Genomic DNA, 15,369 nt, shown 5'->3' with positions numbered 1-15,369 from the left:
TGCTGTATGTGGGACGCGGCCTCAGCATGGCTGGAGAAGCGGTGCGTCGGTGCACGCCTGGGATCCGAACCCAGGCCGCCAGCAGCGGAGCATGCGCACCTAACCGCTAAGCCACGGGGCCGGCCCTCCCCACCCTCTTATTAGCAGCTCAGGAGCTTTACTTGGCGGACACAGGCTGTAGTGACTACGACACCACAGATGATTCCAGGCACGTTGAGTCCCATGCCCCATACCACCAACCAGATGTAACTCCATCGCTGGATATTCAGATCCAAGGCTCCGGTCCTCCAAAGCCATTCAAAGACATCTTGCTCCCTTTGCAGAGAACTATTTTATACACCAAGAGTTTTACAAAATCCAAAATAATTTTATTCACTTTTTTCAGATTTTTGCTTCCACAAGGTGTTCAGCAAACATGCTAAGGCGACAGAATGTCTAGTTGGTCACGACATGCTACGCTGACCATTCAACTGATGACAGCAGCGACCACGCCCACCTGAGCTACTGGCCCCACAGCACAAAGGGGGTTTGCGGGAACACACCGAACCACACAGCAATCAGCAACCTGAGGTAGGTCTCTTTACAGTACAAAAAACTTCTACACCAGTGTGAGACACTGATTAGCAAGAGCTGCTTAAAGTCGCAGACTTTGGAGAGAGAAAGAGACTGTGCGACAACTGCAGTGAGAAAGGAAAACAGACCCACAAAATCCTGAACCCTGTCACTGAACTGCGGAGGTGTGGGACCAGGCAAACGAAAAAGTACCACCGAAAAAAGCAGCAGCTGGCTCCAGGGTGTGGAACCAACAGGTCTAGGAGCTGGAGAGCTCTGTGCAGTGGCCAGCGTTAGGAACCTGAGGCAGTGGGACACTCTGTGAATAGACTTGATTCTTGTTTAGAAACAACAGCAAAAAGAGGAAGGCAGGAAAGAAACTTCCCCTCTCCGAGGAACGCTTCTGTGATTCTCATTCCTGATGGAGGGAGTGAAAAGGGGTCTGGGGCTTTGCCCCACTGCTCTCCTGACAGAAACAGTGACGTGACAACAGGACAGAAAGCAGGAGCCCTGAGAATTCACGGCGCTCTGCCTGGCCTCCAGCGACCCCCTCGACCCCGCCTTGGAGTGGTTGCGGGGTGGGGGGGTGGCAGAGGGTGCCACTGGAGGGCCCACTATTGCCACACATCTTCATTTGGACACCCAGAAAACCCGGCACCGTGAAGCAACCGGCTACAGAAGAACAATATGCTACCCTTCCTACAGTCTATTAGCAAAACCAGATCTCTAGTACAGCAAACTGTACAAAAATGATAGAAAGGAATTTGCACTGTTATTAGCACAGTGCTTATTTTAATATAAAATAAACAGCTTACATTTTCACTGTAAATATAGGCTATGTACAGAATTATATATAGATATAGCTACACGTATAAAGCTTCATTATAGGCCTCTGATACATTTATAATAACGGTTCCCTGAACCTTTTCGAGTGCAATTAAGAACAAAAACTAGATTTTTGTTTACATGAATATGGAATAAATACAATAATCAAAATATGACTCTCCCTAAAAGTGAAACACACAAGCCAATCCTGAACTGCTGTGCGAAAGATAAAATCGGGAAAGGCAAGGTTTCGGCAGGAGGACACGATGAGGGACCCGCCCCAGGCAGGGAATGGCAATGCTCCAAAGAAAAGAGACTTCGGCGGTGGTGGTGGGGAGGAGTTAGCCCTTGACAGCGACCTTGTTCTCCGCAGCAGCAAACATGGCATAGAACCGGGAGCTGTCGTTGGACAGAAGGACCGATGGGGTGTCAAACTCCACCACCTACAAAGGAAGGAGACGGCATCAGAATGTGACTCAGGGTGATTCAGAGGATCCACTGCTCAGGAAAGGGGGCAAACCCCAAAGCCCCCTGAGGATGGAATCAGGGCGACAATTCAACCAGCCCTGCCATGTCCAAATGGGTTCCTTGTTTTTTTTAAACTAACCAAAATATAAGGGAAAGGTGAGGGAGAAAGACCTCCAGATCTCCTTCACATAAATCTCAATTCTTTCAGCCTTGGGTATGAAGGAATCAATCAACAAGGTCCTATAAGCTACAGGGGAAAAAAATCACAATTCAAGTCAGGTATGGCAGGCAAACGTCACCTTGTGGTACAAGCTGATCTAGCCCTGTAGATGGAAAAGAAACAGCTCAGAATGCCCAGCTGGAGGAAAAAAAAAAGGAAGTGAGTAAGGACTGACTCAATTATCCATTCCTGTGACGAGCTCCAGTGCAGCCACTGAAGATCATAGTGCAGTAGAAAATTGCATGATATACTGACAGAACCTGCCTCCCATGATAGAGGCTGAAAACACCACATACTCACTTTCCAAGCCACTCTTGCTGCAGGGCAAAAGCATGGGACACAACCTTGTTCAAGGAGATACAAGGGGAAGTCTCCTGGGTGCTTCTAGGAAAGGCTGTCCTACCCGACAGAGAGGCATAAGGGCAAAGTGTCCTTCATTAGGACTGGTGTGAGGAGGATACAATGTTGGAGCGAGAGCAGACATCCTCCACTATGAGGGGAAGGGTAGGCACCGGCTGGAAGCTGATACAGAGCCTGACATCGCTGAGCTGCTGAATAACCACCCCTCTGGCCTCTTGCCACATGGGATAATAAACTCCTACTGTCCAAGCCTCTTTCATTCCAGCATTGTGTCTACAGCAGAGTGCATCCTATCAGAGTCTGTGCGTATAGATGCATGAAAAATGCCGGTGGGGGGTAAGTTAATGTATTAACAATGCTTATCCCCGGGGGGGGGTAAATGACTTGTGGTCTTATTTTTGCCTTTATGCTTTTTTGTGTTTTTCAGGTTTTCCTAAAATTACAAGGAAATTTTAATTAACAAGAAACACAAATAAGGGAAGGGAAGGATAGAGTCCCTCATTAAGAGCCAATCACTTCCCATACCAAAACAGCATCGAGCCACTCACAGAAACAGAGTGGTCTGGATATGTGTCTTTAAGAAAGAATTTCCCAGGAGGTATTCTTGGTCCCCTCTATCTTATTTTATCATGTTCTATTTAATACCTGTGTACTAACGTATAATAGGATCTTGGGAAACATTTAGGATAGTGTAAACAAAGAGAGTAGCAAAAAAACCACGAATGTTAATAAAATTTCAAGATGAGGAGAAAAATCATTAACCCCTATGTTCTCTGGAACTCAGCTTTGACGCCCAGCCTAAATCAGCCATGTTTTCTCAATATTTCTCCACAGACAGACAGTGTAGTGGGATAGTGTAAAGCACTGGCTTTGGAGTCACTGGCCTGAGTTCGGCCCCAACCCTCCACTTCCTGCGGACCTGAGGCAGGTATCTGAGTTCCCTGAGCCTTAGTTTTCTCTTCTGTAAAGCAGAGTTAATAGTAGCAGCACTTTTCTCGGTAGTTGTGATGATGGATTATATGTTGAGAGATTATATGTAAAGCACTTAGCACCGTGCCTGACATTCTATAAACATTCAATGAAAGTAGCTGTTATGGTCGTCAGTATTGTTGATAACAGAAGACAAGCCACCCATTGTAACTGGCTTGTTATTTAAGCCAAATCATTAATTTACTTCCATCCCAGGAGCACACAAAGGAAGTGTTTGTCCAACATAAATTTATGTAACATCTACCATGTGCTGTGTACTGTGTACTCAGAACTGTAGTACTGAGCCTCGCAAGAGACCCAAAGATGGATAAGGTGGGACCCCTGCCCTTAGAGAGCATACAGTCTAATAGGGGAGATAAGGAATTACACAATTACTAGCAGAGGAGGCAGGTTATGAGCAGATAGATATGGGAGAGCAAATGAGAAGAAAGGGCACCTTAGGCAGATGGAAGTGTATGAGTGAAGACAGTGGGGAAAAAGCTTAGGGGATGCAGGATTGTCTCTAGCCAACAGCACCTGCAAGGAAAGAATGGGAAATGAAGAAGGCTAGGCTGGGCCAGATTGTGGAGAAGCTTGGAACAGCAGGATAAGAAGTTTGGCACCACTGCACGATGGCAAAAAGCAAACATGTGGTGGCTGGTCTCAATACGCCTTGGGTGATTCTTGTGCGTGTGAGTGAATTACTAGGTCCACAGGTTCTCTGACCTAAGTCAAGGTGTCACTGTTTACAAGTGAGAAAAGAACAGGTAATAAAGCAAAATGAGAACCCAATAAGAATGCCGGTGACTCAATCCCTTGATTGGTAGGGCTGTATTCCTCCCAGTAGCAACCAGACTAGAGTAGCTGAGGCTGCTTATCTGAACGCACAGAACCACGCTATGATGGCAATCAGCCCATCCCTGCCAGGGGCCAATTTTCCTCCCAGACAAGACCACATGACAAGCCAAGGTCCCTCAGGGGCTCAGTACCTGTCCCTGGGCCAGCACCATAATCCTATCAGAGCCTAGGACTGTATGTAGGCGATGGGCAATTGTCAGCATGGTGCAGTCAGCGAATGCTTCTCGGACGGTCTCCTGAATCAGTAAGTCTGTCTCTGTGTCCATGGCAGCTGTAGCTTCATCTAGAATCAGAATCTGCCAGGGAAGAGAGGAGAAAGAGGGATCCAACCAATTCCTTAAGCATTCTGGTTAATCTACGTTTTACTAAAAGGTATTTCATTATTTAAATTTTATATCATACATTGTTTTTTCTAAGTAGCCACAGATACATGTAAAAATACCATTTTCTTTAGAATTGACATAATTAAAACCCATACATTTGCCTTGATTCCCACAAATAAAAGAATATATGTATCATACTCATCTAACAAAATACCCGCCCCTACTTGTTCTGTGACTCTGAACATGTATAGTAATCTTTCTGGACCTCCCTTTTCCGGTTTATAAAAAGAGGGGACTGGATTTGATGACCTGGATGTCTCCAGGTTTTAAAATCTTCTAAATCCATGGTTTCCAGCACTACAACTATTCACTGACCAGAAACAAAAGTCGCCCTTGGAAACTGAACGCTCAGGTAAGTTAAATAAAAACAAAAAACACCCATATACCCAAACTACATCAAGGTTAATTTAGAAACATCTGTGGGCATTCTCTTAAACAATGCCACTGGGCTCAGAGCCAGGAATGCCTTGGACCGTGTGCTCCAGGGAAAGGCTGTTCTTCCATCTTCCTGTTCTTCTCTGCTGCTCCCCTTCCCCACATCCACCAACCTGCCCTACCTTACAGTGACGGAGCAAGGCTCTTGCTATGCACAAGAGCTGCCGTTCCCCCACTGAGAAGTTATCTCCATTCTCCATCACTTCAGATTCAAGTTTCAGAGGTAGCTGAGCAATCTAGGGAGAAAGAAAGTAGAAATTAGAAGGGTGAAAAAGTAAATTTTGAAAAAAAAAACTAAACTAAATTTTATAAAAAATCCAGTGGCTAAAGTAAATTATTCTGAAACAGATGCAAGAATTATTAGCCAAGAATCTGGCTCCTCTAGAAAGAAGATACAGGTGTGATGATCATGTGTGCCAGGACCCACATTTTCTAGGACAATCCATATATCAAATATACTATTCTCTTAGCTTCACAGCATCAAAATGACCCAGAAATTCCAATTTTTACATGTACCCAAATCCTGTTAGATAGTGGCCCTAATTTTTGGGCCACTGAAAATATTGTCCTGCAATAAGAGATGGGGTAAACAACATTACTCCATTTCCGAAGTCTAAAGTTGTAGGCCCATGGCTGTCACATTTTTTTCGGTAAGCTATAGAACCTATTCCTCAAATGAAATTGTTTGAGGAAGCCAGACATAAAAGAGATAAAAGCAGAACTGATCTAGTTGAATTAGGACAGGGGATCCTGAGCTCGACTCAACCCAGGGGCATGAGAGACCCTACTCTAGGCCAGGGGTATTGGAGGCTGTGGCCCCTGGAGGGGTCCTGAGTTACCCTAAGAGGTCTATGAATCCATACACATACTGCAGGCTTTCTGCAGACTCAATAAATGATATGTCTCTTGCACATATATAGATGCTTCAAAAGCATGTTATACTGTTATGATTAATAAAATAGAAATTAACTTAAAAGCGTTACTGAATTCTGAGTGGTTGTCATTAATATTTTCTCAATCAATGGAGAGTAAAAGGGCAATATGACCATGGGCGTGGGAGAGGGTAGGGACAGGAGGTATTAACTTTTATGCCCTCTCTAAAATGCCTGGGAAGCCCTGCTCCGATGCCCCTCCACAGACATCCAGGGGGTAAACGGACAGGCTGGGTGGGACAGAAGCAGGCTGAGGAGGCCGGAGAGTGACTACAGTATCACTGCGCTTCCACTCTCGCAATTCCAGCAAGGCCCTCCCTCCGTTATTTACTTACACATTCTTTCATGTGGGTCCTTTCTAGGGCATCCCAAATCTGGTCTTCAGTGTACTGGTTGAAGGGATCCAAATTTGACCTAGAAAGAAACGTAAGAGGAATTTCTCAGACCCAACATGTAAGCAACCACACGGCAAAGGCTGTCCATGGTAAAAGTTGAACCGCGCACAGGAAAAGGAGGGCTCAAACCCTTCAAGGTCACAGATGGCTCACTCCCCAGCAAGCCCTGGGTGGGAGCCAAGATGGGAGTGCCGATGCCTGCCCATAGCAAGAATGTCTCTGAGAACATACTAGGCCTCTCTTTCTTCTTTATAAAAGATATGCAAAACACAAAACAAAAATCAATACATGTGTTTTCTTGTTGATGGTGCCAGAGTCAATTCCAACTCCTAGCAACGCTGTGTACAGCAGAGCAGAACCCTGCTCAGTCTTTTTGCTCCATCCTCTCACCTTCGGCACTACATCAGACAATGCTCTGCTGCTATTCATAGGGTTTTCATGGCCAATTTTTTCAGAAGTGGGTGGCCACATCCTTCTTTCTACTCTGTAAGACTCTGCTGAAATCTGTCTAGCATGGGTGTTCGAAATACTGGTGGCATAGCTTTCAGCATCACGGCAACACGCAGCTGCCACAGTATGACAACCAACAGACAGGTTGTGTGGCTCCCTGAGCAGGAAAGGAACCTGGACTGCAATGGTGAGAGCACTGAATCTTAACTACTAGACCACCAGGGCTGGCTAATGTTTTAATCACCTCTAATCAGACCCCTAGAAACAAAGACCATTAGCATTTTAGCATATATCCTTCTAGATTTTTTTTTTTCTATGCATATACATGTTAAAAATACATCTCTAGGGGCCGGCCCCATGGTGTAGTGGTTAAGTGTGCACTCTCCGCTGCTGGCAGCTTGGGTTCGGATCCCAGTCGCGCACTGATGCACGGCCTGTGAGGCCATGCTGTGGCGGCATCCCACAGAAAGTGGAGGAAGATTGGCACAGATGTTAGCCCAGGGCCAGTCTTCCTCAGCAAAAGAGGAGGATTGGCATGGATGTTAGCTCAGGGCTGATCTTCACACACACACACAAAATACATCTCTATGTACAACCTTAGAAAAACCCCCTTTTTCTTCCTGAGGCACTAAGGTGAGAGCCCTGAGCAGGGGACTCGATGATAGCTAGCCTGACCAGGAAAGGAGCCGATCCAGCAGAAGGGCAGACAAGGGAGAGCGTAAAGGGCGACTCAAGAGAAAGGAATTTATTGGTACAGAAAACCAGTTTGGGGACTATTCTTGCTTACTGTACCAACAGTATCTACCTCAAGGAAGTCAAGGATGATACCAAAAGAACAGGACTAGATATTTCTGGAAATGTTAAAGACAAGAGAAAAAGCTCTTTGTCACAGAGGGTGAGGGTGGAGAGGCAGTGGCAGAAGAGATATTTGGTGGAAACTGGGATGTTATATTAATTTTGGGTGTCTTGTCTTGATCTAAACATCACATTTACAGGTCTAGTGATCTGAAAGGTATTAAGCATAATTTGCTTTGCTCATAAAATTATGCTTGGCATAAGGGAAATAGGAAAGTCTCTGGGAGAACCATAGCTCTGTGCCATATTTGTCTCCATGTCTGGGGTTACTAATTATGGGCATGCAAATGAAGCAGGTCATGTTCACAGAACTCTACCTGAGAGGAGGAAGCACAGATTGGCATACACCTGGCTCATGTCCTTTGGGCCATCTCTGGACTCGCCTAGGAGACTTTCTCTCTCTCTCTCTCTTTTTTTTTTTTTGGTGAGGAAGATCAGCCCTGAGCTAACATCCGTTGCCAATATTCCCCTTTTTGCTGAGCAAAATTAGCCCTAAGCTAACATCTGTGCCAATCTTCTTCTATTTTGTATGTGGGACGCCACCACAGCATGGCTTGATGAGCGGTGTGTAGGTCTGCACCCGGGAACCGAACCTGCAAACCCTGGGCCACCGAAGCAGAGCACGTGAACTTAACCACTACGCCACCGGGCCAACCCCCCAGGCCCATCACACCAGCTGAGGAGCCTCTGAAGACTAAGCAGTGGGTTCCAGATATGTAAGAAATATTTATATACACCAGCAGGTGGTATACATACACATTGAGGCAGACCAGACTGATCTCAACAGGGAGCTTAATCAGGAAGAGAAAAAAATACCCATCCTCAGAGCAGCCAGAAGGCCCTGGGTCTGAACAACAGACAGAAATGAAAGCAAAGTTATGCATCCACTGCATCAAAAGTATTCAAGCAGGATGGACGCATAGAAAGAAAAGCCTCTGAACATGAAGGCATTTATTTTTAATAGTCAGAACTCCTGGAGTCCTAATGTTGTCAAAAGAGCATTTTCATCTTTGGTTCTTTGTTTTATTTTTAGCAATTTTCTAAGCTCGCCTATTGGCCAGTGCTAAATGAGGCCAAGAATATCTCCCAGGGTGTGAGAGGACACAGCAATCCCCTCCTGGTACACCGAAGACACTGTGCTGACCCACACTGTCCTGTCCTCTGGGGTGACCCCTTAGCAGTGGCGGGCCTCAGGACAGGAGACTTTGGGGCTCACAGACCACCTTCTGTCAGGAAGCTAAAGGAAAGCTCAAAACAGTCATTCAGAAATATGGACTGACTTTGGCCTTTAGTTGTTAAGAGTAAAATTAGGTTAAAAAAAAAGTTGTAGGTGAAAAAAGGCAAGAGGAGTAAGTGGAGTAAATGAAAAAGACTAAGAGAGCAGCAGAGATGGTATTAAAATTTTTTTCAAGATGAGGGAGGCCTGTGCGAATCTGAAAGCAGAGGAGGAGATCTTGAAGATGCTGGAAAAAGAAAAGTGACGAAAGGTCAAGACCTCTGAGGAAGCAGGCCTAACTCTGGTTTTCGCAGAGACGGAATGCCTCTTGAGGTGGTGATTAACAGAGGTGTTGTGATAACTTCAGGAGGCCACACAGAGGAGAGTGCACAAGAGCCCAGGCCCATCCCTGTGGCATCTAAAAATAGATTTATGGGAAGGAAGAGCAGATCTGGCAACACCTCTCAATTTCTCCATTTTAGACCTGAGTCCTCAATAATTCTCATTCTCATCTGCTGTCGCTTGTTTGACCTCAGTTCCCAAAGGGAATGACTTAGGATCATCAACAGATCCAGTCTGCGCTGTCCAAATTCCTTAGTGTTTTAGAGAAATGCCAAAATAAACACACTCAAGAGTGTTGACCTGACGTGAATGTAGGTGAGAATTCAGTTTATCTACCAAACCTCGAGTCAGCGAGTTCAAATGCCATTTCCAAAGAATAGGGAGTGGGGAGGGGCAGACCTAGTTTTAAAGACAAGTCTGAATACTGCCGGCAGTTATTTAAAATTACGCTGGTCTCAATTTTTTTGGAAACTGCTAAAAACTAAAGAAGAAATGGCAATATTACTTTTAGAATGATTTAAAAAAAGAAGTCCTATCTAGGTCGACTATACAGTTAAAGCTGTTTCTATTTCGAAAGAGAGGAGAACTTGAATAGAAATGGATGCAAATTATAGAAACCCATTGTTTTTAGGAGGCAAAAGCTTGAGGCTAAAGGTAGGATAAAGTATAGGAAAGATAATGGGATTAAATATATTTCCTTCTTTTTTTTTTTTAAAGATTTTATTTATTTATTTTTTCCCCCCAAAGCCCCAGTAGATAGTTGTATGTCATAGCTGTACATCCTTCTAGTTGCTGTATGTGGGACGTGGCCTCAGCATGGCCGGAGAAGCGTGCGTCGGTGCGCGTCCAGGATCCGAACCCGGGCCGCCAGCAGCGGAGTGCGAGCACTTAACCGCCAAGCCACAGGGCTGGCCCAATATATTTCCTTCTTAGTTACTATTTTAACAGGTCAAGAAGAGGAATTTTATCTTTGATGTGCTGGCAGATTTCAAAGAGAGGCATCATTCTAGAGTACGTACCAAAGGTGGGATACTGGAAAATGGAAAAACATGAGTAGTAATGATGCCTAAAAACCATCATTAGAACTGCAACTTCAAGCGTATCTAAGAGAGATGACAGTGTGGAGTGGGAGGAAGATGGAGGATGATGGTGATGAGGCTGATGATGGCTGCTACTGTTTACTGAATGCTCAACATTTGCCAGCCTCTTTGCTTGTATAATTTGTGTGAATTTATGGGGCTGGCCCAGTGGCACAAGCGGTTAAGTGTGCACGCTCCACTTCAGCGGCCTGGGGGTTGGGGGTTCGGATCCCGGGCGCACACCGATGCACCACTTGTCATGCCATGCTGTGGTGGCATCCCATATAAAGTAGAGGAAGATGGGCACGGATGTTAGCTCAGGGCCAATCTTCCTCGGCAAAAAAAGAGGAGGATCAGCATCGGATGTTAGCTCAGGGCTGATCTTCCTCACAAAAAAAAAATTTATGTGAATTTATTCAGTCTTCACAACAAGTTTTAATAATATTCCCATTTTATGGATAAAGAAACAAGCTTAGGAGTGGTCAAGTAACTTGTCTGAAGTCACAGAGCAGAGATCTGAGCCCAGATCTCTCTGACTGCTTTACCAACATGCTGCAGGGCCTCCAGGCCCTATTTAGAATTCATGAAGTGGCTTGTACAGTGGAGCTGCCCCTATTTCTGCAACAGGAAGCACACGACGTAGTGGGAAAGCACTAGACCAGAGGTCTCAGATCTCAGTCCCAGATAAGAGATCTGAGAGCCAGATGAGGCTCTACCATGCCCACTTGACCTTGACATGAGGCACGAAGCACATGGGCGCTCAGATCCTCACCTGACGGTGCCGCTGAACAGAACTGGCTCTTGAGGAATGATGGAGAGTTTGCTTCGGAGGTCAGCAAGGCCAATGTCACTGATTCTCACTCCGTCAATCTTGATGCAGCCTCCAGATAACTCCACCAGACGGAAGAGGGCCATCCCCAGAGAGGACTTCCCTGATGAGTCAGAAGACATGCAGAAAAGTCGCTCAATTAGCAAATTCTGTGAAGACAAAACTGGTTTATTCTCAAGGCAAAATCATCTATTTTTCGATTTCTATTCAATTATTATTTTGACTGATTAGCTGAGATAGTGTATAAAATGATAGCCAGAAACAGAAAAAAACGATGAACTTTCCTGAGCTACCAAGCATACACATTTAAATCACACAGCTTCAGCCTGAAAATAATTTGGAGGGACTGCCACACTTTCATGAGACTTAAATGGAAAAATGCCTCCTTTTCACTTTAGGAACAAGTACATAGGCTTTAATGCTTCTCGGGCAAAGTGAGGAGAACAGAGATCTTACAGCAAAGACCTAGGGGCAAACCAGAGAACAAGATGTCTTCTCTCTTTTCTGTCCCCTTATCGCAGCTGAGAGAGAAACAAGACAAGGCCTCCCATCGCTGCCGCAGCAGCTGGGGAATGGAAGAAGTTCCCGGGTAAACACGCAAGGGAAGGAGGTGTTGGCTTGAGTCAATGAGTGGCCAGATGACTCTGCCATGATAGGGAACTGTGGCAGAAAAGCAGGTTTGGAGGATAAAATAATGAGTTCAGTATTATGGTGATAAGCAGAACAGCTTTTCTTAATCGAATCTTCACTTTAAAAGTTATTTAAGTAATTCAAGAAGCTAATATCAATCTCCCATAATCACACTACTGTTATTTTTGACACATTTCCTTTCAGTCTTTTTCTCAGAGTTGAGATCATACCAGAAATAAAAAATTGTAATTGCCTTTTTACATTTAACTTTATACAACAAGCACTCAACCATATTATTAAAAACTTTTAAAAATAAAATTTTAGTGGCTGCAATATATTCCATCATGTGGATGTACTGTTACTTACTTAACCAGTCCTCTAACGTCGGACACACAGTTGATTTAAAACTTACTATAACAATGTTGTGGTGTTCATGTTAGTGCTCAAACTTTGCTCCTACCTCATTTCCTTGAGACAGATTCTCAAAACTGAAATCACTATGTCAAAGGACATAAACATTTAAAAAGCTCTCTGAATATAGTGTCCCCCTCCCAGAAAAGCTTCACATCGTCCCGTCTACTTTTCTGCAACTCAGACCCATGGTTTAGATTTAGAGCTACAGGTTTGTAGCTGTTAGATCACTTTTCCTTAGCTGGCTGCCTGATTCTTGACCCTCCTTACCCTCCTCCTGCCTCCATGTTCTGAAAGACCTCCCCTGGGAGCCTCATGACTCTGTCTACTCAGCAGTCACTGAGGGTACAAATATCCCGCCTTGCCCCCAGTGTCTGCAGCCACATCCCCACTACTGGGATTTGTCCCCTGAGCAGATCCCTGTCAAACAACCTAATGGGAACTCCAAGTAATATGCATCTTCCTAAGGCAGCAATCTTCACATCCCTCTACCAGAAACGAGTTGGGATATCCAAGTCCACGTAGCGGGACAGTTCTTAATGAGGCCTTCTCCTCCTAGAAGTGAAGGGCTGTAGTCGGGATTGGGGGATCTGGTTAGTGGCCCCTTACCCAGATATAAGGAAGGCAGAAGACCCTTCCTCAGTGCTGAGACAGTGCTTGTTTTAAGATCTAAGCTAAGGAAGGAATGGTGCTCAAATACACGGGCCAAGTTGTTCCACTTTAACAAAAGATGCCTAGATTTGGGCCACCTGGACTGGAAGATTTTATACTTCTCTGAATCTAGACTACCTTTGCATTGATGGAATGTGCTGGTAAAAGAGGCAATGAGTCCTCACGGTGGTGTTCTTGATTGAGATCACGGCAGAGCCAGGGGTCTATGAGCCTTGGGAGAAGCTTACTAGGATTAGAGTTCAGACTTTGTTAAGTCAGGCTATTTATAATTATTTTATTTTTGTTTATTTCTCTTCTGTCACTATTTATGGTTTAATTAAGTCTTGGTGAATATTTCTGCCTGTCTCACCTGTGTTAAAAGGAGATCATGGGAAGGGACATCAGTCAGAGCTTTCAAGAGAGCAGTGTACCCCTGGGAGCCAATGTAACACAAGGAATTTGAGGGAGAGAGCAAAACAAGAATTTTGGGGACAGCCCGTAATCCTCCTTGGCTGAACATTCTCTTTCCAGTGTAAAAACCTAGAGGCAGTGTCTTGTTTTGACGCGAAATAATTCCTTCAAACAGGAAGCAGGAAATGGCTTTTTCTTTTCTTCTTAGTGGGTTCTTTAAGGTAAATTGGCCAAAAAGATACGAGGCTTTTTTTTTTTAACAGCAAGAAAAAAAGCTAGAAGAGTTTTGATGCCAAGGAAGCGTGGAGCCCAGAAAGCTGATGAGAACTGACTCAGAGAGACCTCAGAGCCAAGGGTAAACAGGTTAGTAACGGAAGACAAGACTCAGTCTTTGATATGTTATTCGGGAAGGAAAGAGAGAAAGAAATTAATTACTCAAGTCTTGACCCTAGAAATCTAAAGGGCATACAGTAATAACCTTCTAAGATTCAGAGTGAAGTAAAATGCCTAAAATGAAGGCAAATTCTCTATTTCTTTGCAACTGATATCAGATCAAGAAAATAATTTCTGTCTTCAAAGGAACATAGTTTCCTTATTTAGAGTTGTGTTAGCCGCTGACAAATATGAGGCTATACTGGCAATATAGCACAGAGACCTTAAACTTTTTGTATATTTTGACTTCATAGAAATATAAATATATTTATTGGTTAAATATAAATTATGGTACATCCATAAAATAGGATTTTATGTCATGCAGCGTAGAAATCATAGAATATTAACTGACATGGAAAATATTTGGAAATTTTAAAAGCAGGCCGTGAACCAGCGTGAAAGGACCCCCTCTTTGTAAACATTATTTGTTGACAGAAAAAGCCTAACAAGATATCCACCAACATATTAATAGTGATCATCTCTGGAGAGCTGAGTTACAGGTCCTTTTCCCCTTCGTACTTGCTGTATACTCCAAGCGTCCTGCACTGAGAATGTATACTTCTAGGAATAGAAAAAGTGCTAAATGTTATCAAAGCAGGGTTGAAAATAAACCTAGAAAATTGGTTTCAGAGACACCTGAGGCACCAATCACTCATTTAATAGGGATCCGGTTTGAAGGGACGTGAGTGATATTCAGTAAACAGCAAATCATGGGCCCCCAAGTTAACTCCAATAGGTTCAAACGTTTCTCCAGAGAGGCCTCGGCATATCCTTACCTGATCCCGTCCGCCCCACAATGCCAATCTTCTCCTTAGGTTTGATGGTGAAGGACACTTTCTTCAGGACCAGAGGGAGGTTTTCTTGGTACCTCATCTCTGCATTCTCAAAGGTCACCTCTCCTTCTTGGGGCCAGTCAGGAGAGGGAGCCTTGTTCTTAATTCTGGCAGGTGCTTCCAAAGAGAGAGTCTGGGGAGACAGAAGTGGCCGGTTCAGACTGACCACAGATTCCGCGGGAGCTGCAAGGCTTTGTCATAGGGAAGTAAAACCAGACAACCATAGACACACAGAGGCAGCTGCCACCATGTCCCCTTGCTGTGAAAGACTCCCTGGGCGGTAAATGCTTATCACCACTAAACTAGACAGAGTACAACGGCTACAAAGTTTACACTTAGCAGTTTACAACAGCTACTAAGCAGCAGCTTGGGGAGGGCAGTGGCTTTCAAACTGCCTTCTGTCTTAAGGAATTCTTCCACAAAACTGCCTGGGAGGCCAAGGGTGGGGCATGAGGCTTCCACTCCTCTTCAATCACAGCCGTTTTTACTGGAATTCTTTGAAAATATTCCACTCAAAACAGAATTCCACCCTTTGACAAACACTGGTCTAAACCAAAGGAAGGAAACTAACATTTATCGAACATTTAATCAGATTGTGGCATTCTGATGTATCTCAGTCAATCCAGGAGACATGGACTCTATTCCCAAACCCGCCACTCATAGCTGGGTGATCTGGCTATATCACTTCTTCACTCTACATCTTCGTTTCTCATTTGCAATTGTAGGCACGGGATTACATAATCTTGGAAATCCATTCCACCTTTAAAATGCTGTGTTTAAAACAACTGCTTGGGTAATTTTTGTTACCAACAGTGGTACTCTGCAATGTTTTA

General features: G+C 44.4%; 1 protein-coding gene across 4 annotated transcripts in view; it reads right to left on the bottom strand.

Moving 5' to 3' along the window:
* Window positions 1-332: 332 nt before the first annotated feature.
* Window positions 333-15,369, bottom strand: part of ABCC5 (ATP binding cassette subfamily C member 5) — an 80,576-nt gene continuing 65,539 nt past the window's right edge. For 3 of the 4 annotated variants that reach the window (XM_058556226.1, XM_058556227.1, XM_058556228.1), the window contains 6 exons: window positions 14,480-14,669; window positions 11,112-11,271; window positions 6,338-6,416; window positions 5,193-5,306; window positions 4,384-4,548; window positions 334-1,820 (listed from right to left, as the gene is read on the bottom strand). In XM_058556226.1, coding sequence (XP_058412209.1) covers window positions 1,719-1,820; window positions 4,384-4,548; window positions 5,193-5,306; window positions 6,338-6,416; window positions 11,112-11,271; window positions 14,480-14,669 — 810 coding nt within the window. In that variant the 3' untranslated portion in view covers window positions 334-1,718. Of the gene's footprint in view, window positions 1,821-4,383; window positions 4,549-5,192; window positions 5,307-6,337; window positions 6,417-11,111; window positions 11,272-14,479; window positions 14,670-15,369 lie in introns of all 4 variants that reach the window. The other variant, XM_058556229.1, reaches the window with a different exon arrangement.

The sequence above is a fragment of the Diceros bicornis genome, chromosome 15 (genome assembly GCF_020826845.1).
Source record: "Diceros bicornis minor isolate mBicDic1 chromosome 15, mDicBic1.mat.cur, whole genome shotgun sequence".
In the NCBI taxonomy this organism is placed as follows: Eukaryota; Metazoa; Chordata; class Mammalia; order Perissodactyla; family Rhinocerotidae; genus Diceros; species Diceros bicornis.
The sequence above is the reverse complement of the archived record's forward strand: the minus strand, read 5'-3'. Positions and strand labels throughout refer to the sequence as shown.